This window comes from Varroa destructor, unplaced genomic scaffold (assembly GCF_002443255.2).
Source record: "Varroa destructor unplaced genomic scaffold, Vdes_3.0 BEIS01000001.1, whole genome shotgun sequence".
Classification (NCBI taxonomy): Eukaryota; Metazoa; Arthropoda; class Arachnida; order Mesostigmata; family Varroidae; genus Varroa; species Varroa destructor.
The window spans coordinates 65,082,726-65,107,493 of record NW_019211454.1 but is presented as its reverse complement, the minus strand read 5'-3'; the positions used below and the strand labels follow the sequence as shown (position 1 = coordinate 65,107,493).

At 44.6% G+C, this 24,768-nt stretch overlaps 2 protein-coding genes and 1 long non-coding RNA gene across 6 annotated transcripts in view; 2 read left to right on the top strand and 1 right to left on the bottom strand.

Moving 5' to 3' along the window:
* Positions 1-6,630, bottom strand: part of LOC111243503 (uncharacterized) — a 59,684-nt gene extending 53,054 nt beyond the window's left edge. Inside the window, exon 1 of the long non-coding RNA XR_002670506.2 lies at positions 6,415-6,630. This is a non-coding gene — a long non-coding RNA (uncharacterized LOC111243503). The remainder of the gene's footprint in view (positions 1-6,414) is intronic.
* On the top strand, positions 586-19,208 carry LOC111243494 (uncharacterized). Of its 4 annotated transcripts, none has more exons than XM_086992146.1 (11): positions 586-762; positions 2,517-2,897; positions 3,210-3,369; positions 4,816-6,174; positions 9,032-9,296; positions 9,696-10,390; positions 11,129-11,176; positions 12,085-12,558; positions 13,092-15,207; positions 15,454-15,753; positions 15,958-19,208. In XM_086992146.1, exons 2-11 carry the CDS (start codon positions 2,674-2,676, stop codon positions 16,347-16,349), a joined length of 6,033 nt encoding a protein of 2,010 aa, XP_086848272.1. In that variant the 5' UTR covers positions 586-762; positions 2,517-2,673; the 3' UTR covers positions 16,350-19,208. The 4 variants fall into 4 exon arrangements, with proteins under 4 accessions (XP_086848272.1, XP_022644897.1, XP_022644898.1 ...); XM_022789162.2 differs by having other exon boundaries at positions 587-762; positions 12,085-12,705; XM_022789163.2 differs by having other exon boundaries at positions 587-1,277; positions 12,085-12,705.
* A 2,267-nt stretch (positions 19,209-21,475) lies between these two features.
* SsRbeta (signal sequence receptor beta) lies at positions 21,476-24,196 on the top strand. The gene is made up of 3 exons (XM_022789174.2): positions 21,476-21,616; positions 22,597-22,714; positions 22,900-24,196. The coding sequence occupies exons 2-3, from the start codon at positions 22,619-22,621 to the stop codon at positions 23,371-23,373; spliced, it is 570 nt and encodes a 189-aa protein (XP_022644909.1). The 5' UTR covers positions 21,476-21,616; positions 22,597-22,618; the 3' UTR covers positions 23,374-24,196.
* Positions 24,197-24,768: the final 572 nt, after the last annotated feature.

Below are 24,768 nucleotides of genomic sequence, written 5' to 3'. Positions count from 1 at the left end.
TTTAAGTTAACAAACGGAAAAATCCGTACTGAGGGGAAGCATTCAAGTGGGAATCAATCTACCTTGAAGTTGTCGATTGAGAACGAGCAAATTCAAAACAACAAGATCCCTTACTTTTCTCTATTGGTCTAATCAATTATTACCCTGACTTAATTATGATTTCCACGCCTACATTCCAGCTTGGATCCGCACATTCATATGCTATAGACGATATAAATCTATCTTTCATACCGAATTAGACGATAATATTTTTTTTTGCTAGGCTAGATCGTAGCCTTCGATAGCCCTACTAGGTCCCAGCATATTCGCTCCCTGATACTATGTAAGTAAAGGCAAGCTACGAGACAGGCCCCTGTGCGGAGCAGCACCTTCTTGTAACATCATACGCCCGTGATATTGTGCTTTCGTCCTGTCTCGCGCAGTTCGATAACATACGCGGCTGCTGCTGCTGCCGCAGCCGCCGCCGCCGCAGCAGCTGCTGCCGCTGCTGCAGCAGCTGCTGCAGACGGCACAGCATCGCATCGAATCGCTTTTGCCTATCGGATCGCGGCAGACGTCAGCCGCTGAAATCAGTATGGCGGCACTACTCCAGCTTGGCTCGTTCCGAGGCATAATGCTCAGTGTTAGGCCTGGTCGCTTGTGTATCGTGTACGTGCGGGTTTTTTACTTCAAACGACGTGATTTCCGCTCGACGTTCGGGCAGGACCTATGTGTAAATGGTGTGCAAGTGTCGTGTGGTGACGTCCGAGTGTGCACTATGATGTAGGTTCGAGGAAAAGTGGCAAAATCTTGCCCCAGCTTGCATTAACATAATTTAGTCGGTTGGGACGGCCCCCTAAACAGAGTCAGCAGGCACCGCCATATTATTGTTTATTTTCTATTAATATAGATGAGATATATACGGGAAATTTATGGTCGTCAGGCTATGGACATGCTGTCGGGAAGCTCTCCAGCAGACCTCCGTATTGACGAATGTTTAAACTACGTTTTTCAAGATGCGCTGTGCTCCTATAGCGCCAATAAGGGGCTGAGGTCGTCGCCCCCACCGCCCTCTGAAGCAAGCTCACTATTGATATCTAAGATGGCGTTAAGTATGCAGGCAGTTCTAGCAAGACAGCATACTGTGTCTTGCGACTGGCCGAGACGTGACAGAGATGAGCAGAGAAGATCTGTTAGGAAAGATTATCGCCGCATCTTACAATTTGTGCGCTCCAAGCTGTAAACCAGCTGCAACAGTATCAGCTTAACGCTGGTTTCATGAGGGCTTTCCCGTTTCAGTTGAGTCTTCCGGACTTATCTACGCTGCCATCTAAATTGTCGGCACCGATCAATCGATCTTATTCCAGATGTGTGTACAGACAAACCTACCAAATGATATAAGCCAACTAAAACACAGTATAAGGGTTTTGAGCAAAAACCGGTTCAGCCTCATAGGGCAGTTTCGCTGCTTTCCTTGAGAAGCGTCATTGACTGACTCCCGGGGTGGATATTCGATCGTGAAACCGCGCACCAGATCCGGATACGCAAGATTTGTTCCCCTATTTTTATTGTTACCATATAGTTGTTCACATACACATGTTATTAATGGAAGTAGTCCCTAGACTGCCTTAGTCGTTTTGACGTAGCATGTTCCACCATTAACCGCCGTTGCGATATGCAGTGCTAGAAGACTGCCCAGAGAATAAGGCTTTCTGAAGTGGCCTTAGGCGCGACTAACAAAACGCTACAACCATTAGTAACAGAAATATAGTGTCGTAAAAGTGAAATCAGCTTTAAGCTAGAGAAACTAATTTAGGCTACCCAGTCTGCAGCAATTCGGACCGTAAAAATTGAGCGTACACACTATTATTTTCCGAAAATATATTATTATTTTTCAATGAGGCTTATTGACGCTTGTGTCGATATTGTACAATAGATCGATAGTGTCAATGAATTACTGTTTTTTATATATGTTTTTCTGTAACTGGTGCTTAGCCAGTTTCTATACTCGACGAGTGGTCTTCAATCTTACGACAGTGATGATATATATTAAATCGTTTAGATATTGCCGACACTATACTTTGCTGCTTCAGTTAATTTCTACGTAAAGTTTTTAACGAAGACACTTATTATTACTCAACACTTAACATATACGAAATCAACTTATATATTTTTTGTGCTGCTGTTGATACAACGTAAATGTCATTTTGCTTTATGAAATAATCTTCAAGTACTGTAGCACGATACAGTGTAAGCGTATTCGAAAGAACTTCTTTGTTCTAGCCAATTCTTCTGCGATAAATTAGCACCAAGCACATTGATATTAGAACGCTAATAAACAGCGTTATCACTGTCACATTTAGCAAAAAATAATATCATACAAAATAAAATTATCTTATTGGACGTTACATATGTGCACGCGTAATGTGGGCTTTCCTACCATTCTTTACATTCCATTTGTCTTTGTCGAATCTGTTGATACTAATGCACTCTGATATATGTTGTTTGGTTTTCGTTGTTGTGTTTTGCGAATTTAGGTGCAACGAAAAAGGTGCAAAGGCATTTAGAAGGCCGTGATCAGGGGCCTTCTCCTCGCGCTCCCACGGGCCTCTCACGGCCCTAATAGACTGGGCGGTGTCAATAGAACAAGAGGCAGCAGCTGCCCTTGCCAGCTCGGCCGTTTGGGAGCCCGGAATGTCGCAGGACGCCTTTCAGGATGTCATCCGGCAGCTTCAACAATGCGGACCTCAACAGCAGCAGGCACAACAGCAGATTGGAGCTGGCCCATTAGGAACAGCGACAATCAGCTCGGGCATCGATGCCCAAGGAGCGGTTACCGCACACGAGTTTGGCCAGCACGACTTCAAGCTTGCGGCAGCGGGAGCGAATGCCGCCGGCGTATACCAAAATCAGACGCAGTAAGCATCAAATCTTATATACATTCACACAACTATGTGAGTCGAATAGCTACAAGAAGTCAGTTATTTTGATCTTAAAATTGTAACGCTAGAAATGTAAAATTGTTAACCGTAGGTAACTGCGCGTCCGCGTATATGAGAACTTTAAGTATGGTAAAGTTCTAATATTATAGCGATGAGTAATTCATCTCAGTTGCAAAATGTAAAATTACCTTTTCTGTAAGCATATCTAAAATTGCACTCTGTTTACTCGAATCTATCGATAATCTACTAATACACCCTTCTCTTGGGCATTTCATTGTTTGGGCCCAGTTTTGAGCAAGGGGCCTACGACGTAAGCCGTGATGGCTCCACTACAACCGTGGATGGTATGGGCCTGCTCGCTGGAGACGCATTTGGCCAACAACTTCAGGCAGGTGGTAATCAGTACGCAACAACCCAGTATGAAGATCCCAGTCATAACACGGCCCAGGTGAGTTGTTCGCATCGACGCTAGCGCATATTCTATTGACGTATAGTAATTGCAGACCACGCGTAGTTTACAAAAACCACCCCAGGACTGAACGCGTTCTACGAAATATAACATTTACTCAGTAGTATCTAGCAGAACGTAGTTTTGCGTATCTCCTGTCGCTTGCGCAAGCTATCCTTGTGCACATGCCTTATATGCTAGCAAACTGTTTACGTACAAAAATTACATGGGGTTTTAAGGCACGTAATGCCGGTGTGCCTAGGCCTCCGCGTTTTGTGGCAGAGATAATTTGAGTTCATACTATATATATCTCAGATTTTACCCGCGAGTTCATTCCCGCGCTGGTTCATGCTGTCAGCTTTCATTGTTTCTTTTTTATACGCCAAGGAGGTGACACCTGCAGCTTCTTCTGCTGTTAGTTGCTTTTGTTATTTGTATCGCTCGCTGTCAGCCAACGGTCACAGGGAGTTGAATTTGTCCATGTGCCTTTAAAAGGACATATCAATGCAAAGATTCTCTCCTAAGCTGTTCGCGGATTACCGTATAGGACCAAGCAAATTTTGTGTGAAATAATATTGATATTGGTGTTGAATAGATCTTTCCACACGCGCTCATTTCTTGTGGTCTATTCCTTGCCAGCAACATACCAGAGACTAGAAAACCCAAAATGATGATCTATTTTTTTTTCGCACTGTTCATTTGCCGCTCACTCTTATTGGTTCGTCGTTGTATAGGTATTCCAAAGAAGCTACCTTGATCGATCAGCTTACGCGCTTGTACACCTGCAGCCGAATTTCAGTAACCTGTCGTTCAATAGGTTTTATTGCAAACGATTCTGAAGATTTCCCTGTCGGTCATGCCTCCGGGGGGAAAGGTATCCTCGTAGCCGTTACGATGGTTGACTTTGATAGATTAATCGACAGCTTTTATTGGTAGCATATTTAATCAGGCAAAGTCCGACGCGTCTGAACGCGTGGGGCTATTGTTGTGTGGTTTGAATCACAGCACATGAATCCTCTTGCAACGTCACGGGCATTTTTAGCAATAGTATGTCGAACTCTGCCGCGTTTACTGCTGTTATGAATAGCTTAAGTGTGCAGGGTAATCTTTTAGACTTAACATTAAAGTTAGCCTTTCTAAATATTTTTCGATTTTGCCTCTGACCATATGAGAGAGTTGTGGATGACGATTATGAGTCTACTAATTGGCCTGTTTATATCATTTTAACTATACGGAATATCTTGATGGGTGCTTAGCGCTAAACGGATGTAACCATTTTCGTGTAGATAGTATCTGGTCGATACTTATGTGATAACAAGTTTTAGTCTCAGTGTACTTTCAATAAACTTGGAGTCGCTGTGGCAAACTGGTTCATCGACTGACTGCTTTGCGAACATACTTTAACATCCTACCCTGTTCAATTTGTATTCTTGCCGGTACTTGTAGTTGGCGCAGCTACTCGACTGCAACCAGCTTTTACAGACGCACGGAGGTCATGTGGGCGGACAAACCCAGCAAACGCTCAGCCTGGGTCACTTGGACCAGGCCACACTGCAGGCCACCCTTGGTCAGCTAAGCCAGGGCGGGCAGCAGGTTTCTGGCCACCTGTCTGCATTAGATGACCAAAGTCAGCAACACATGCACCTGAATGGCCAGCAGACCCAGCAGCTCAGTTCTCAACAGATCCAACAGCTGAACGGCCAAACACATCAGCAGATGCAGCTAAACGGACAGCAACAAATCGGCCAACAGCAGCAACAGCAAATGCATGGAGCTCAACAACAACAACAACAAATTGGAGTTGGCGTTGGTGTACAACAGCAACAACTGGTTCAGCAACAGCTTGACCCCACTCAGCAGCAGCAGATGGCCAATGGACAGCAGGTTGCCGTCGGTGTTGGGGTCAGCTCTCAACAGCATCAACAGCTGGTCGGTGTCGCCAACAACCAGCAACAACAACAACAACAACAGCAGCAACAACAACAACAACAGCAGCAACTAGGACAGCATATGTCATTAAACACACAGATTGTCCTTCAGACGAATCAGGCCGGGCAGGTCGGACATAGCCAGCTACAACAGGTTGGCCAGGTCGGACAGCTTGGCCAACAGTGCATCACGGCTGATGGTCAGTTGGGAACGACTGCACAGCAGCAACAGCAGCAGCCAGGCCAACTGACAGCGGCAACCGCTGACCAACAGCAGCAACATCAGCTTCAACATCAACACCAACAACAGCTGCAGCAGCTGCATCTGCAACAACAACAACAGCAGCAACAGGTGCAGGTACAGCAGCAGCAGCAGCAACATTTGGGCCAGCATCTCAGCCAACAGGCTCAACAGGGACAGCTCGTACAACACATAGACCCTCAACAGCAGCAGCAACAACAGCAGCATCAGCAACAACAGCTGCAGCTTCAACAAACCGCCGCCCTGCAACAGCAAGTTAACCATCTACAGCCCCATCTTCAAGCGGCTGGCCAGCAACTCCAATTGCAGCAGCTTGTGCAGCAGGCCACAGCGGGGACTCAACAACAACAGCAACAGCAGCAGCAGCAGCAGCAGCAACAACAACAACAATTACAGGCTGCCATACAACAGCAACTCGCTATCAATCAGGGTAGCACTCAACAGGTTGCCGCGCAGGCGACAGGAGCAACTGCTGGTTTGCAGCTCCAGACGGTTCAGGCGGCATCGCAACAACAACAACAACAGCAGCAACAGTCGCAGCAACAACAACAGCCGCAGCAACAACAACAGCAGGCACAACAGGCCACACAGCAACAAGGCCAACAGCAAGCGACTGTAAGTATGAGCAATACTTCGTTTCGGTCTATAGAAAGATCGTCACCTGCTTTAGTTAAATGTAGATTACCTGGATAAGAGGAAATGTGTATTTTCTTTATAGTCATATACAGTTCAGTAAGTCTTTCAACTGAAAGAGAACCGAAGCTTACTTTTATCAGGTACATTTAGCGCTATTGGTAAGCCGTGGTGTATGATCTCCCTTAGCAAAAGATAACCTTGGATGCAACTTTTGCTTACCATCGAATCAACTAAACGTGAAGCAGTCGTGTTCAAAAGTTCCTCAAAATGCTATTCGTGAAGCGCAAGAGGTAGAACGTCACAGCCGCTGGTCAGGGAGTTAAGAGCTGCACCGATGTCTTGGACTATGTCATGATCTTCTACTGATCATTGTCAGCTGTTCGAAAGACAGAAGGCTGTCGCCGCTCGAGTCTAAGCAAAACAAGCAATTGTGTACCCTTTCTTAACAGCGGGCGGGTGATGTGTAGGAACCGAAACAGCTGCACGTTATCAGCTGGCTAAAGGTACGCCCAATTCACGTATGAGTGAACAAAAACCGAAGTTGCCCAGCCCTTCATCCTTGCTGCAGGCATCTCTTCGTTATGCGCGTAGTGATTTTTGTGTGGACGATGTGTTTGAACTAACTGCATCGTTCCGTTTCGTAAATTAGGCTTTATATATTTGTCGTCTGTGTACAAGAATCAATCTCTACGTTTCTCGAGTGTCTAATTTGGTGGCTTCGTTTGCGATCTAGAAATTTTAATAGCGTGTGTTTTTATTTTGTGCTCAGGAAATTCAGAGGGTCTATAGAAACAGCACGGGTATTGATATATACAATGTAATGAACAAAAAAGAAGAGAGAGAAAGAATAGAACCCTATAATAAGAAAAATGTCAATTTAATTGTAAACCTTTCAAACGTGCTTGTACGAAGATTATAGTTGGAGATGGAAAATTTTCCAAGTCATTATTATGCTCTGATGAAATAACCTCTGCTGAAGACGTTCGTGCTTTATCTCGAAGGCGAGCTATCGTGAAATCGTGGTTTACGTTTGTCCAATTGGAACAAGAGGTTTCAATATAAATTGCTTGTAAATCATCTCAGTCTTGTTGCTAATAACACACTCCATGAAATGTTTATGAGCGCTGCTAGACCTGCCGTCGCGATCGACTGAAGCTGCTACGTGCAAGCTACGGGGTCATTTACAAAGTTGCCAGTCGAAACAGAAGTGTTTATTATTTAAGACGGGTATCATGGAATCTGAGGATTGTATAAAATACTGCTTTCAAACTCGGAAGTCAAGGATGATTTATCTATTCTGATAACCGTTGACAGCGCTAAGGTGATAAGTAATCGAGAGAAGGGAAATGTTACGACTAGATAGGCTAGTCGGGGCACAATGTCCATTTTCTGGCCGAATACTGCGCAACACGCAAACAAGACTCGTCTGTCCACAGTGACCTATTCGGTTAGCTACAGGATAGGTCACCCGAACAGAACCATAATCCCAAACTGCCATAAGCCGTTTTTATTTGAAATACTGTTGGCTGCTGTCTCGAACGTATATGACCTCATCTCTTTGCGACACTTCGCAAACCGCAACGACCGTTGATTGTCTTCTTGGGTTTCCAATCCGTATTCCGCGTTAATTGCATCGACAGCATCTCTGCTGATTGCTACACGGAGGTATTAGAAGTGCCTTTGAAAGGAGTCCGCATTCAATCGTTTTACTTATCTATTTTATTGGATGTTGGACTCCGTCTTGTCGCATTTGTTTCCAGTTTTTTTCGCAAGAAACTGTTTGTGGTTAGAGTTTGTCCGAAATATTCTGTAGGACCGGCTAAGTGTCTATCATCTGTTTTCCAAGAAATATGCTGGCAACAGTTTCAGCCATTGACTTTGTTCGCTTTGTACGCATATGTAAAAAGGAGCTGGTCCGGTCAAGGCATGGAGGAGTTAATGAATATTGGGCTTAGGCCTTCTGTCTATAAATGTGATGAGACTTATTTGAGCACTAAGAATCCAGAGAGAGAGAGAGAGAGAGAGAGAGAGAGATAGAGAGAGAGAGAGAGAGAATTCTAAGAGGTGCCCGGAAAACAAGACCTCGTGTACAACGGGAAGAGTTCGCCAGGTTTCTCTGTCTTACGCATCTTCGATAAGCTACTCCATTTTGCTATTCGTAAATATTTAACACTTCGCTATAGGCTATTGAGATAATTTCCTCTTAATTTCATAAAAGTCTACCTAAAACCGTGCAGATATTACCTCCTCGTTATATATGCACTATGTAGATCCCTATTAGAAGTGGGAACATGTAGACTCGTAAAAGAAAAACTTTATCCGTCAAATCTTGTCTCGCATCTTATGGAGTTGCCGTTTGTTTGTCATTATAAGTTCGAAAAATTTCTATGTGAGGAACTTGTGTTTAACAACCTGCTCCGAGGCAGATCGCTAACTTACGTCGTCGGGTTCGTTATCAGGCCGCAAGCGATTTTATTTGCTCTGACAAGGCAAAATTGTATTCTCGCATGGCACGCGGAAAGCATTACTAACATGGCAGACACCTCATACCTGTAATAGCCGTGTGATTGTGCCATACTGTGACGGTGTACATAAATTTATAATCTGTAGAAAACATTTCTCACAGTATTTATCGACAATCGTCTATGTGATATTGCAAACACTTGCGTTATTCTACCAGAGTAGCGAATGTCGTATAAATAATCTTGCACTCATAAAATGATCATACTATGCTTTGTCGTTTGTTAGTAGAGCCACTCGATAGGATTAAGTAAATAGCATCCGAAGATTCGAATCTAACGACGTTCGTTTCGATTGTGTGTTTAATACCACACAGTTATCCCAGCAGCTTCTGCAACAGGCAAACGATCAGCAGCAGGCCGCTGTTCAACAATCGACGGCCGCCCAACAACTCGCAGGAATGCAGTTACAGGCAGCTGCAGCCCACGCGGCAGCTGGGCAGGCGCCCCAGCAAGTAACCATCACGACAGCACAACCTGGCCAGGCAGCGCAGCCTCAACAACAGGCGACCCCACAGCAGCCGTTCGTCATTGCAGCCGCCCAGCCACAACTGTTGCAAAATACTGCTGGCCTTATGCTCGGTTAGTAGTGAGCTGATAGCTGAACTATTTATGTCTCTGCATGATGCCATCTACTTTTTTTAATGCCTATGAGTGATTGAGGAGAGGAAGAAGACTCGATATTCTAAGTGGGTTGTTTTGTTCGGTAAAAAAAAACGATGATCCAGCGAGCGAAACGAATAAGATAGACGCATTTTGATTCTTCGCGATTGTAACAACAGCACCTCTTCAGTCTGATGTGTCTTAGGAAGGTGTCATATGGTGTGTGTATATGTAAGATCGGATTAACTTCCTGTTGGCATTATTATTACTGCTGTCTGCAATGAGTCGGGACCAACGATCATCGTCGGCCATTCCTGATAAACGATCATAATAATTCTACTTTATTCGCAATTTTTCCTGTAATTTGCTAATTTGCAGCACAACCTGGCCAACAAATCATCGTGCCTGGAGCGAATGGCGCGCCCCAGTTCATTCAACTGCCGGGCAGTACGGCTGGGGGTGTACAGATGATCGCTCAGCCTAATGGTGGGCTGTACGCCAACACTCTGGCACATTTCCTGCAGGTCCAACAGCAACAACAGCTGATCGCCGCCCTTCAGCAGCAGGCCATTGTACAGGCGTTCCTGCAGCAACAGCAACAACAGCAACAGCAGCAGCAGCAGCAGCATCAGCAGCAGCAACAACAAGCCGTTGCTGGAGCGGTGGACCCGACGGCGGTTGGACAGGTGCAAGCGGCAGCTGCTGCGGCAGCAGCCGCAGCAGCTGCAGGGGCAACTACCACCACAGGTGCCGTTCAGGCTGGCGGACCTCGTGCGACAACAGCTGCTGCTGCTGCGGCCGCCCAGCCAATCGTAGCTCAAATTCAGCAGCTGCAACAGCTCAACCAGCTACAGCAGACGCTGCAGCAGGCCCCTCAGCCGCAAACCACGCAACAGTTCTTCGCCACGCCAAATGGGCAATTGATTGCGATCACAGCGCCAGCACCGCAGCCTGCTCTTCCCCCGGCACAGCCTGCGTGCCAACTCATACAGCTACCAAATGGACAAATTGTCAATATTGCGCCAGCGGGACATCAGCTCGCCCCGCAGCAGACGATACAGATTGCTACGCAGGTACGTTGATGGAACGTCAGAGCGAGAACAGCAGATTAGGGTGATTTTGCGCTGCCCATAGGAGCACACTTATGATATATATTTTACATGTTTATTACCAGAAGTTCGAACATAAGATTGCACTAACGAGCCGCGAACCGTCACCAGCCCACAATTATTATTATTGCATTGTGCCAGATTCACTTATATTAATTATTAGAGGTCATCTCTATGTATATCAGTAGGGGTAACATGTGGAAAATTGTGGGTAAACAATAAATTCCCCCTCTGTGTAACTCGTCCAGTTGAAAATGGACGTATATATATATATAAAGAAATCTGAACCTCAGCCAACCGGGCAGGGTAATTCAGAGGTACATCAAAAATTTCTAATCGTTAGGAACTGGAACATCAATGCTAGTTTATGTCATGATGACATTTTATTGCAAAAGTTAGACTCGCTATTTTTTTTGTTTTTTTTGGCGGGGGGGGGGGGGGGCTTTTGTCACGTTTATTAGCCCGAGGACGATATTGCCCGTTACGAATGTTCACAAAAAAATGTCTCACAGACTTCTGAGTTGCCCTGTGAGTGCTGCTTGTTAAAAAGTAAAGCTCACTGAGATTATCGTGGGCTCTTTTTGGGGTTATTTAACTTCATGAAAAGTTATATGACATATTTTCTGGTATGTTCTTTTGCCAAATTCGTTGCGCTAATACGCGTTCCACCACCGCTCTCCTGGTGAATGGAAACTAATACAGGCGGGCAGCCTCGGCGAAGTGCTTAAGGCGCGTCGAGTGACAATCATGGTAAGGGGCCGTCTGATCAGTGGATGCTTTAGAGATGCCCAACCCTACAGCCCCAATACGATAATGTTGTATTGCTAGTAATCCATCCCGATTTTATTTTATAGCATTGCAATTTGTAGTTGTTAGCTATTCTAAACTTTCCAATCGATTCCTAATTAATAAGCAAATATCAAGCGATTGAGGTTGCCAACGGCAACGAACCCTCTATGTCTCTCCTGCAATACCCACTATCCAATTCTATGCATCAGGTGTTTATGAACCCGCTTGATTCCCGTGGCTACCCTGCAGAGATACGATCTCTGTACAACAGAAAAGTAACAGCGGTATTATTGTCAGTGATCATCATCATTATCACTATCTCCTGCTTGTGACAATCATCCGATATCTATACACTCCTGTTGTTGTCCTTGACGATAGGGGACCTGTTGATAATGAATGGCCTAGTTAGTGCCTTCAGGTAACGCCTCGAGGCTACGGATACGTTCGAGCAGTAACTGTAACTTTTGCATAATTCGTGGTTTATCCCGTATTTCTTTTCTACAAATAAGATGCATCGAGGACCCAAGGCCGGTACAATGTGATGGCACCTTCGGTGTAGTAATACTTTTGATGTGTGGCCTTCATAGATGCTTTTTAATATTAACGCTTATTGGTAGAAAAGTTATCGGTAGATGGCATGTTTTTTGTGTCTCACACAATCCGCCCTTGTTGTCCATCCATTGTGCTGCGCATTGTTACTTACTCCAATGTTAGTGTTGTCGTGTTTTTTGTTAATGTTGAGATGTTGGTTTTGCTTTTCTTGCTATGATTTACCTGCGCAGCTACGCGTTCTCTTCCTGAAAGCTAACGTTAAAAAGTAACACACATAAGGCGTTATGTTGTTGTCTTGATGTGTCACGCTATTTCAGACCCCGCAAGGAACGCAGATCGCGTGTGTGCCCCAAGGGGCTAGTGCTGCTCCGCAGGGGACGATCACAGCAAGTGTTGTAGCTACACCCACAGCCTCTCCAGCGCCTGCGGCTACCCCTACGACGCCCACACAGAAAGGCCCTCTGCCGATCGCTCCAAAGCCCAAACAACAACAACAACCTCAGCAGCAGCAGCAGCAGCAGCAGCAGCAGCAGCAACAGCAGCAGCAGCAGCAGCAGCAGGCAAATGTTACCCAAACACCGGCGCAAACCCAACAACAAGGCATCTCACTGGCAAGCCCCACCTCTCAACAGGCCGGAAAGTCTCTACAACAGACGCAGCAGCAGCAACAGGCACAACAGCTCGTTCAAGTACAGCAAGTGCAAGTGTCAACAGCTCAGCCGACAGCAATACACCCTCAGCAACAGCAAACAACGACGGTGCAGCTCCAAATGACCCAACCACCGCATCAGGTTAGCCAACTTTCGCCGGCAGGCCAAACAGTGTTTCATAATTCGCAGCTGGCTACTGTTCCAGCGACAACGGACGCTTCGCCGCAAAAGTTGGCGAACGCCAAAGTTGCCCAAGTCGTACAACAGGTCAAGATGCAGTCGCAGCAGGTGGGTAAACGGTGAAGTGTTTTTTTTTTTATTTCAATTTGTCCTTTTCGATTCGGATGCCGGCATAACGTTAGCAACTCGCACCTGTCGCATTTCCACTGTTCTGAGATGTTATTACGGTATAGTTCAATATCGTATTGTAATGCCGTTCGCGGATGCTGCTTAGTAACTAGTAGCAAGGGGCATTTTTTTCTTTTACGTACGGCATTAGCTGAGGCGTTAAGCATTTATTCCAACCAAACGAAGTATGTTTACGGCCTTATTCAAACCTGGACTACCTGCTCCCACGTTTAGCAGACAAACGCATTCCGCAATATCACGGGGACAGTGATCATCGGATTAAATAATAGGATACTGACACTGAAGTGTCTATTTGGTTTGTTCAGGTTGAACAGCGTGGAACGACAATAAGCTCCCAGGATGCATCTGCTTCATTAGCGCAAGTCGTGCCCGTGAGTCAGGTTACGGGCACGGTTAATGTGTCCGCTGTTCAGAATGCGACTGGAAGTGCACAGGTGGTTATATCCAGGCCCGCTGTACAGGCGACCGGCAACGCATCCACTGTGCAGCAGGTCACGATACCGAAGGGCGCACAGCCCGTGCGTATCGGCCAGAATGCCACCATCACTATGGCTGGAGCAGGTGGTCAGCATATCCAAATTCAGAGTCCGCATGGCCAACAGCTAATACCCGTCTCGATTGGAGGTCAGCTGTTCACGATCGCCAGTCAAACGCCACTTGGCCAGCCATCACAGCAGCAACAACAACAGCAACAGCAACAGCAGCAGCAGCAGCAGCAGCAGCCTCAGCAAATGGCCAACAGCAATATTCAGACGCTGCAGATACAAGCAGTAGGAACTGCAGCCGCCCAACAACAGCAAGTTAATAGTGCCGACAGTGGGACACAGCAGATACAACAGCAGCAGCAGCAGCAGCAAACGAACGCCACTCAGCAACAGACGGCCCAGCAGGCTGCTCAACAACAGTTACAGCAGCTTCAACAACAACAACAGCAGTTCCAAACACAACAACCACAGCAGCAGGTTGTTTCACCTCAGCAGCAGCAGCAAAGCTCGCTACAGCCGCAACAAGTATCTATCCAACGTCAGCAGCTGCAAAAGGGCCCTCAACAACAGCAGCAGCAAAATGCTCAACAGGTAACATCGCTACAGGCGCCCCAGCAGCAGCAGCAGCAGCAGCAGCAACAGCAGCAGCAGCAGCAGCAGCAGACTATTACTGGCCCTCAGCTGCAGCAGATTCAACTGAGCGGTGGTCAGAAAGCGATCATGGTTCCCAATAATCATCTGCCCCAGCTGCAGGTGAATGGACTGACAGGAAACATCGTCGTGAGCGCCTCGCAGCCGACAAGTCAGCAATTGTCCGGCGGTCAAACTGTCGTCATGGTGACGTCAAAAAACGTGGCAGCGGGGATTCACGGCGCTAGCACGCAGCAACAGCAGCAGCAGCAGCAAAATGGCTGGAATGGCTTGGTAGTTGGAGCCCAGACTTCAACTAGCACTGCTTCGGTAACGAACAACAATAACAACAGCAGCGGTACTAGCAACAGCAGTAGCAACATTATGAATAATGGACCCGCTGGCGTGCACCTGCTCTCGACCAACACAGGCAAGCTGGCCGCGAAATCCCCGAAAATTGAGAAGTCATCGACAGCTACCACACATACATTGACAGCAGCAGCAGCAGCAGCTGCTGCCGCTGCTGCTGCTGTTACACCGACGACAACAACAACAACAGCAGCAGCAGCAGCTCTGACGGCGATCACGGTGTCAGCGACACCCGTAACATCGGTGCCACTCGCTAATAGTAATAATAATACTACACAGCATTCAACAGCCGCGACCACGACGATACTACCGACCAGTCAACTGACGAACGGCGCCACTAATAGTAATAACTTAAACAACAATATGAACATTAACAGTATGAACAACCACAACAACAATAACAAAAATCACGCTACAACGACGGGTCCGCACAACAACGTGCAACAACAGATGGACCATTCGCTCAGTGGCGCTGGGATCGGCTCGAAGCCGGAGCCGATCGAGTCCATTACACAGCTAAAGATGAAACAGCTGCAGGACTCTGTGGTAGTATCGGCTGGCTCGAAGATTCTCACGGGCATACATAATATCTCGATAGGGCAGTTTGTCAAGTCGGAGATCAAGGTCGAAGCGATGGACACGAAATCGGATTTGAACGGCGGAAGCGCTGCCAAGCGTATGGCGTTATCGTCGGCAGCTGCTGCCGCAGCCGCCGATGATTGGCGTCAACAAGTTGGTGACGACAGCCCGGTCCAACAGCTGCAGCAGATGCAGGTGGCGAGCTCGCATTGTGGCATCGTTGTACCACAGACGCCAAACATTCCGCCCCTGTCACCTTCACCACCTGCGCTACTAACGGCCGAATCGACCGACGATAACCGACCTGGCTCAGTTCAATCGGGTGGAACCGATGAATCCAAAGAGACCCAGCAACAAGGTAGGCTATTACCTGGACTCGATAGTTATAGGCACCAGAAGCTGATGACTTATTGTCGTATCGTATATTTTTGACTACTCATATCACTATATCTGATAGATAAAAGAAAAGGGCTGGAAAATGCTCGTCAAAGACGCTGATCCCGTTCTCCTATGTGCGGGCTATATTTAGTTGCCTAGAACTTATATTTATTTATTTTACTGGTGATCTTCACATTGGTTTGTTCGGACCTATTCTTGTTTACAGTAATCAGTTCAACCGAAGCGAACATTGTGGATGGCATTAACTTGGAGGAGATTAAGAATTTCGCGCGGGCTTTCAAAATGAGACGCCTGTCATTGGGTTTGACGCAAACACAAGTTGGCGTTCTGCTCTCGGCTACCGAAGGTCCTTCGTATTCGCAAAGCGCTATTTGTCGATTTGAGAAGCTCGATATCACGCCAAAGTCGGCACAAAAGATCAAGCCTGTCCTCGAGCGGTGGATGAAAGAGATGGAAGACAAACACAACGCTAGCGGGACAGCTTGTGAAGTCGTTGACCTACCTGGTAAGCAATAGTCACCATGTAATGTTTATTGATATTACTGTCAGGCATCTTCGTCGAAGTTCGTTCGTTTGTTCAAAACAAAGTAGCCAACGTGTATCAGACATCCCATCATGGCTTTGTATACGCTACCGAGCATTAATTGTCTTCACATGATATTGATAGGTTTTACTTGCGGTTCGTTTTGGAAAATTTGTTTCGTTATAGATTCAGCAGTTGATTCAAACAAAAAACGAAAGCGACGGACGTCGTTCGCACCAGCAGCAATCAATACGCTTAACTGTTACTTCAAGGACAACACACATCCATCAAGTGCCGAGATGAACGCCTTAGCCGAACGATTAGGCTACGATAAAGAGGTTGTACGGGTATGGTTCTGTAACAAGCGGCAGACCCTCAAGAACAACTACAAGAAGCAGCAGCACCTGTTGCAGCAACAACTTCAACTGCGAAATCAGGGATTACTGCCGGCCGTCGGACCAATTGACGGCTCATTGCTTACAGAGGACGCCAACACTCAAGACAGTGACCGTTGTTCAACGGCTCACTCGGCGATGTCCGGTGGAGCAGCCGATGAGACCATCGTGCCCAATCTCTAACGTGACGCCCCCTCCCCTCATGAACCGCCCGAGTACGAGGATGAGCTGCCTGATGCGTTAACACCGCCAGCGCTCTCCATTGTGGATGAGTTCGTGGGCTGGGAGGGTCCGTACAATCATCCATTGTCTTCGAACCATAGCAACAACTCCGATAGCAGCTACTAGTCAGAGTCTCGATAAGGTGTCTCATTGGCTGGCGCCGATCACAGCCGCCGTTACCGACAGCAAATCTAGTACATGAGTAACGCGCGTCGGCTTTGTTCATAATGTGCAGCTATACACATTTCACATGAACAGACACAGACATACTTTTACCTCATGCTGGACGCGCATTCAAATCAAGCAAGGACTGTTTCGAGCAGCACGCATGCAGATGAAATTTGTCGTAATGCTAGAACGTGCTACAGACCCCCTAGACTGGTAACATGACCGTACAAGACCTACCGATTCAAATTCAAGGGTCCAGATCAAGTGAAAAGAGCCTGTGTGACTGGCCTGTCGTTATCCGCGCGGTTCGCACTGTCGCAGCCACTCACCCAAAAACGAAACGAACCATTTACCCTTCCTGAATGGCCTTCATTTTCTAAGGACGCTACTAGAAAGGCTCTGACGAGATTTAAAAACTGGCTAATTAGCTAGTGATTACAATAACTGATCGATTAGTCCGCATCGCCACGAGCATTCAAGAATTTTTATGTCGATGGCTACCCTTCATTAATACATTGACACGCCGATCCATTCATTGCAAGGATCAAAGGAAGCGGAAAGGAAGGAGTTGGCGGCGGCGGCGGCGGCGGCGGCAGCGGCAGCGGCGGCGGCGGCGGCGGCGGCGAGAGAAAGAGAGAGAGAGAGAAAGCTAGGTGACGAAGGAATTTTACTTTCGCTGAAGACGAATTGCTGCGAAAACGACAGATATCTTCAGCTTGTCTTCAACACTTCTTTCGATGCTTGCTGTGAACGCGGCAGCAGCGACAGGAATGGATCTCGGTGCAGCTAGTTTCATTAATATTACTACCACAACTACAATTATCACTACTACGACCATTACTCTTCTACTGATTCATTACGACATAGTATGCTACTAGTAATTATATCATCATCAACATAAGTCATCTTCTCTAATCATAACATTATCATCATTTTATATAATCTTTTTTCTATTCTTTCGCTTTCGATAAACTGGCCGGTTGTGTTGGCTAGCATTTCTTTTCTATGTATAATAGCGAAACGATTGTGCTCGTTCATTTCCCGCCACCTGTAACCCATTATTATATAGCATATCTTTTAAATGTGATTAATATTAAAGATATATATACATATGTGTGTGTGTGTGTGTGTGTGTGTGTGTGTGTGCGTGCGAACCAGAATGACTGGAAGATGTCATTCGCGCCAACGTAAAACACAACTAGAAGTTACTATTACTATTGTATTTGCTGAAACATTTACATCCATTCGCGTAGTCGATGATGTGGGTCTATATGACATATGACTGTCTATTTGTGTGGGCTACGTATGATTGTGAGGGATATCGATCAACTCTTCTACTCTGCCCTTGACAACGAATAACAAATTTTTTCTATCTTTAAAGGCAACGCGTCGACGAAATGCAAAAGAACAAAATATCAATCTAACGTAGTCTGTATGATATGTAGATTCTCGTCGACAAGAAAGGTACAGCATTATCCTTCCCGTTCTCTCTCCCTTCAATTGCCCCCCATACGTCTCTTCTTAAGAGGTTTTTCGCACACCAGCGTCAGACACACCCCGAGTGCGTGCGATATTGTACGATAGGGCCATAGAGACGTCCGCGGGTGTTCGCTTTATTCAGTTCTCTTCAAAGACTTAGCACCTCTAACTAAGGAAGTTTACTCAGTTTAGATAGATAGATAGATAGCTTGTATAAAGATGATTCATTGGCCCTATAAACATCCATCGTAGTAAAGGAAAACCTGCAAACAACAGTGTGTAATGGAGAGGCTGGAAAAACGCAAGACACAAAGAAAGATCAGATACTGTACACCGCTTTTGTATTACATTTAAGCAACAGCGATTGACCCGAATGTTAAGCGACAAACGCTGACAGAAGACACTCTGTCAGTCTATCCAGACGACGTTAATCCATTTGGATGGACGGGAGCAGAAATACATATTGTGTACGTAACAGACACGGAAAAGAGAAATCGGACAACAGGCGAAAAGACAATACATTTAGCATTACAAAAATGCATATTATCGAATGGAAATACATAATTGTACGAAAAACACTCAAGCAGACGAGCAGGTGCATGGTTTATATGTAATACGCATGTTTGATTTTGGGCTAGTTAGTAAATGTAAGTATGTAATAACGCTACGGTGAAGCCTTTCTCAGGATGTGTTCGGTCTTAACCGGAAAAACAGACCTTAATCGAAAATACGAATGATCAACGTGATATGGATGATGGTAACTTATGGGTAACATGGGCGGACAATTTTCGGCAGATCAATAAGACAACGGTTGTTCGCCTGCCCGGTGAATAGGTCCTCTTTTTATCATTCAAAATAGGCAGAATCGTTGTCGAAGGATAACAGGGACTATTGAAACGGCTTCAAAGCCACCTTGGGTTATTTTTGGGGAGAAACAGGCAAGGAAGATGACCACAAATACCTAACATGGAAAAACATAGATACGAACATTAACAACAGGTCTGCGATATGTAGATAAACTGTAAACTGTATGTACTCAATGAAGGATAATGTGAAGTATCGGTCAACGGTGCTGATATCGGTATACGCTTGTAAATATTTAGGCATCTCTGTTCTTTTGTGATCATTATTATGTACAAAAAGTTTCGGTTTAATAATAATAATAAACGAAAAGACGATATCTTTTTATTTATAAAAAAAATCGTATATTTACTCATCATTTCGGTAACTGTTGCGTTTGTCGAAATAAATCAGTTTAATATGCATGCCCTCAAGATAACGGTCAGGAGTGAAGATTATATTACGCAAAGGACATTTGCATTGACGTACACGAACTCTCGAAACGTAACTATCTGTGAAGAAGTCGTTTAACTGACATTAGTACCTTCAAAACGACTCTCCCTGATAATTTCAAATAAAATCTTAACCCTATAGATGATTGAACGCGTTTGTATTGGCTTATGTTTGCCTAGTGTTAAAGCACTAGAAAAAAATTCGTTAATTTTTTTTCTATAAATTCAAGTCTCGAAGCATGCGTTGATTATCTCCAAACGGTCACTGATTGTATATACATCCTGACATACAGTTAGCTTTCCCTTTAGTCTGAATGAAACTGTATAGTACTACAGACAAGGCATGAAATGAAGGCTGGAAATTCTTGCTTCTTTTATATCTTCGAAAATCCACCACCGTACCTAAACGTTCATTTTGGCAGGTCGTCACCAAGCACTTTTTTCTGAGTGAACTCATTTGTCCTTGAATTTAGGTAGATCAATCATTTATGCCCTGTAATTAATTGTTTGTTTGAAAAAATGAAACAGTTTGGTTAGATGATTGTTAGCAAGCTGCAGAGTCAAGCTCGAGTTTATGGTATTCGATGTCAGTGTATACAATATTTCTTAGCTGATGCGTAACGGAAGGCGAAATCCTTGTGTACGAGTATGGATCATTGCCCAAAATAGTGCCTTGAGTATTTGGCTGATGCTTTGCATATTATCGGTTATGCGGCATAGCCCAATGTATCTGAACAGATACATGTTGATCTGATAATTCATGTTGAACCATATGCACCGCTAACGGAAAGCCAGTAATACATGGCAGATCTGCTGTTTACAGATCGGCAATTCAATTATTTAGTACAATGAAATCAACAAACGGCTATAATAATAATAACAATAGTGATGTATCCGCATATTGGCAATCATTCAAACAAAAATAGCTTACCACCATCCTAATCTCGAACTAAACTCGGATCAGATTGTACTACTCTGTCTGTCGTGGTAGAAAAGTATTTCACAAAGGTTTCCGAAGTGGATAGAGGACATATCGGTCTAGACGCCTTTGCTGTGATAATTTCCAACACACGTTGTTTTTTTGTGTTGTAATGTTTGCCCCCTTGAGATAAGTTGAATCTGGAAAACGGCCAGCCAAACAAACACCCCTCTGCATTCCAGGTGTGCAGGGATGCATAGGTGTTTTTAATGTGTTTGTTTACAACGTTCTCGCTCGCGGAAAATAAGCGTCGATGTGAACATATATGCTCTTGGTATGAGAATTTCGCTATGTTTACCTACAATGTCCCATTTGTGTGTAAGTACAAAAGCCGCTCAGCTACCAGAGCACTGAGCAAAACTTCTAGTGTATACCTCAAAAAAAATTAGCTCTATATAGTAATCTTAGCAGGTTCGATATGCGTTTATAGGGGGCCGCATGGTGGGATGCTAAGGAACGATACATAAGATCGTTAAAAAAGACGCAAACATGTAAAATCAGGAATCTCGAAGCAACTAGAGTAGTTGGTCATTATAAGTATACGTACCATTGAGATTTCTTATATAAAATACGATTAATTCACTTTATGCGTCAAAAAATCTAAATTTTTTTTATTTCTACCAGGTCATAATTTTTCCGTGTAGAATGTGCCTAGTGTGGCTAAAGCAATAAGTAATCGTGTAAAATATCCTTAATGTGTTTTCACATACTTCCCGCTGTTCGCAGGCAGTGGGTTCCAATATCATGAGAAAATACTTCATTCTTCTTTCTTTTTGCGACAATAAACTATACTCCTACTATACTAGGATGAACTTTCCAGGTCAGCGTGCAGACCAAGGTCGTTTCAATTCGAACACATAAAAAGCATACTTCGACGATAGCGAAAGGATCTGAAATTCTGTGAGGCGCCTATTGTGATTAAACAAAGAAAAATAATCTGGTAACTAACTGCTCTGCTATTTTCACAGGTAACGTATTTAAAAAATGTCTGAGCAGCTCGCCGCACTGCTTACCTAACGATACTCGGTTAGTACGAGTAACCAGTTGATTTGTAGGCTTAACCCATTTTCTATTATCATAGACGAAAGTCGTGCAATCCAAAGTCCAAGATTGTATAATAGTGTCGACTTTAGCCTTACGAGCCCAGTTAGCTTAATTCAAACGCGTTTTCAGCCGCCCGGCATTTTCACCTAAAGACCTCCCAGACGAAAGACCCGATCCAACGTGGCTAGTCGAAGTAGATTGTTGGCATTTTACAGTGCCGTGAATTAGTCTGTATTGTCGATTAGTACCTCATTCAGTGACGGACGGTGAGTGTCTCCGAGAAAAATCATTTGGAAGGTCTTTATTTTTCTATTCCGGCAGTCTGGCAGTGTTCCGGCAAGCAGTGTTGCACAGATTCGTAAATCTAAAAAGCCGGTCTTTGTCCCAAGCATTGAGACCAAATGTGTGCAATTTACAGCCCGTTGCAGTTACTGCACCGTTGAAAATAAGCGACATAACTTAACGCGATAGCAGAAAATTCTGCACAGTTCAAAGGCTGTATAGTTCGTATCGCCTCTGATTAAAAGAGCTGAGAGATCACGACACAAACTGTACGAATAAAATTGTTTTTTTGTTTGTATTGTGCACGTATGCAGGTTTTCATTTGGCTCATTCGAAACTCTGTGCGATGATGACGATTCGATTACCGAGTGCTGGGCAGTCAGGGGATTAGCTGGTTTAGCACAATACATATTCCGCCTTGAGAGTGTTACTCTTATATATGATCATACGTAACACTGCTGACAAAAAAAAACTGAAGCACAGAGAAAATCTTTTGTGATCCAATAGAGAATACGTCAACGTATTCGATAAGTGGAGAAGCAGAGTGCCGGATCTTCTGGTGAACAGTTCGATGATTATAGGACTGGCAGCGATACATAGCTGCTACAAATTACAAATGAAATTGATAGAAGCGACATTTTTCGCTGTTCATTGCCTCGTTTATTGAATTTGTATATGTTTGTGTAGTCGTTTTTATGTCACGTTTGCCTTGAGTTGACTGGTAAACATAAATGGCGCTATGTTAGCGTAAATGTTTAACAACATTCGTTGATGCGATCGTGATTTCTGCTATCAGCTGATTTTGTGCCGTTCCCGCTGTGTGGTATTAATTGAGTGGGGAAAAAGGAAGATTCGAAATTTACGTCTGTCGTCTAGTCTTTTCTTTACCTTTGAATTAACAGACGATTCCACCAGTATTCCGAGTTTTAATTAAGTTCGTCTATTGATCGTTGTATATTTCTAGCTACCGCTGATTTCATCCAAAAATGCGAATACATTCAATTATTCTACTCGGTCTTTGTTGCACCATGACGCTAGCCCAGGATCGTGTTCCTGAGGCTCGCCTCCTCTGCCTCAAGAAGGTGGGTATGCGCCAACAACCTTGTAATTTGTTCACTATGCTCCCCATGGCCCTTGGAATTGCGTTTGTCTAAAACTAGTGACATGTAGGCGCCTCATTCACCCAGAATCATCTCCTCAGGGCGTTGTTTAATAAAAACAGCTCTTCTTTTTTTTTTTTTCTTATTTCTGTCACTTTACGGTTTAGGTGCTGAATCGCTACCTGGTAGAGAATCGCGATGTGTCAATTGACTACGAATTATATAACGTAGGTGATGCGACGGCAGTCGACGTGCAGCTTAAGGATCGCACCTTTCCGCCCACGGACTTTGACGTTGTTTCGGGCTCGCTTGAAGCGACCTTCCCCAAGATCTTACCTAACACGAATATCACACATTCCGTTGTGGTCCGGCCGAATAAATACGGCATGTTCAACTTCACCGCTGCTGAAGTTGAGTACAAACTGAGCGAGGCTGCTAACGCCGAAGTGCGTCATTCCCTAACTACGGAGCCTGGTCAGGGTGGCATCATGCCCGAGGTCGAGTTTGAACGCCGTTTCTCGCCACACTATCTTGACTGGGTTGTATTTCTGCTTCTATGCATGCCATCGCTACTTGTGCCGTTCCTTCTATACAATTCGTCGAAGTCGAAATACGAAAATCTCGCCAAAAAAGCCAAATGAAAATGGGAATTCGTGGAATGTTTATCTACAGCTAACACAAATTTATTCGAATGTTATCAGGAGCGTAAAAAGTTCCCACGATGCGTTCAGGAACCAATACATAACATTGTTTATTATCCTGCCGCACTGCGAGCTACTCAACATTCAATTAATGCGGTTCCGTGATGATACTTAAAGGTGCAAGATAGCAAACGATTTGAAGTCAATCAAGAATATAGCTCCGTACAAAAAGCGCAAAAATAGGCACCTGAAAATGAAATTTCGCGCAAATCTGTGCGAGATCGCACATCAGAATCATCGGATGAAGATCAGATCTGCGCTCGCAGTGCATACAAAAGATGAAAACCATCTGGGGGTGTATGTGTGAATGCGTGTCTGTGCGAACTACAACTGACGTATGTGATTACATTGAGACGACAGAAGCGCGCTAAATGTGAGGAAACACGCCTGTGTGGTAGACGGCTACTGAAAGCCTTATACGATCGTTGAGAATTTAGGGGGTTGAACATAAGAGCATCAAGCCAACATAAGCTTTGTGGATATTGGTGTAGTCAAGCTGCTTGCTACTAATGGGACACCTAGTGTCAGAAAGGATTTATAAGAACGAAGTGACACGGAAATAACACGTTCTTTTCCAATGAAGAAAAAGGTTAGATGAGAGGGAAGAAGAAAAGAAGGGGGGCGCGAATTATATTGAAGCGAATGAGGACGATGAAAATTAAGAATACCATGATGCTTAAAGATTGTTTCTATTTAGGTGCTGTATGGAGTGTGTAACGGCAAAGGTAACCTGTACAATAAAATCATTTTTATACTGTAAAAATATGTATTTCCGTATATATATATATGTATTGCGTAGAGATACGCATTATTACTTGCGTGTAAGGTAAGTGCGAGCATGGAAAGATTAATCCAGCCAGGATCGATGACCTGCGAAAGTTAACCCTTTTTTTTTTGGTTTAGATCAGGTTTGGGTTTTTTTTAGAAAAGCGATCTTCGTTTTCGGTTTCTTATACCGGAACTAACAGGTTTGTCTTACAACGACCATCATTTCGCCCATATCTCTTTACAGAGTTATTTTCCAGAGGTCGTGAGGCTTCGTTGATGAACTGAGACCTTAAGCCCTTCCCTTGCATCTTCACTGTACTATAAAATTTACGTGTACCTACATTTAAAAAAAAAATCGATTTACGAGATATTGATTATACGAACAACATTCATAGCTTACCCCCCCCCCCCCCATGCTATAAAATACTTTCGCTGCATGGTTAAAAAATTAAGGCTTCCATTCATGACAAAGAAGGAGATTACACAGAATTGTCCAAAATTCAAACACATTGTGCTGTGTTCGATTATGAAAGCTCTACTCTGCCCTTAGTTTTGATTCATAGCTAT

Coding starts and splice junctions, on each gene's coding strand:
- LOC111243494 (XM_022789162.2), top strand. CDS start 2,674: ATGTCGCAGGACGCCTTTCAGGATGTCATCCGGCAGCTTCAACAATGC. Junction 12,706..13,091: donor TCAAGATGCAGTCGCAGCAG/GTGGGTAAACGG, acceptor TGGTTTGTTCAG/GTTGAACAGCGTGGAACGAC. Junction 15,754..15,957: donor TGAAGTCGTTGACCTACCTG/GTAAGCAATAGT, acceptor GTTTCGTTATAG/ATTCAGCAGTTGATTCAAAC.
- SsRbeta (XM_022789174.2), top strand. CDS start 22,619: ATGCGAATACATTCAATTATTCTACTCGGTCTTTGTTGCACCATGACG. Junction 22,715..22,899: donor GCCTCCTCTGCCTCAAGAAG/GTGGGTATGCGC, acceptor TTTACGGTTTAG/GTGCTGAATCGCTACCTGGT.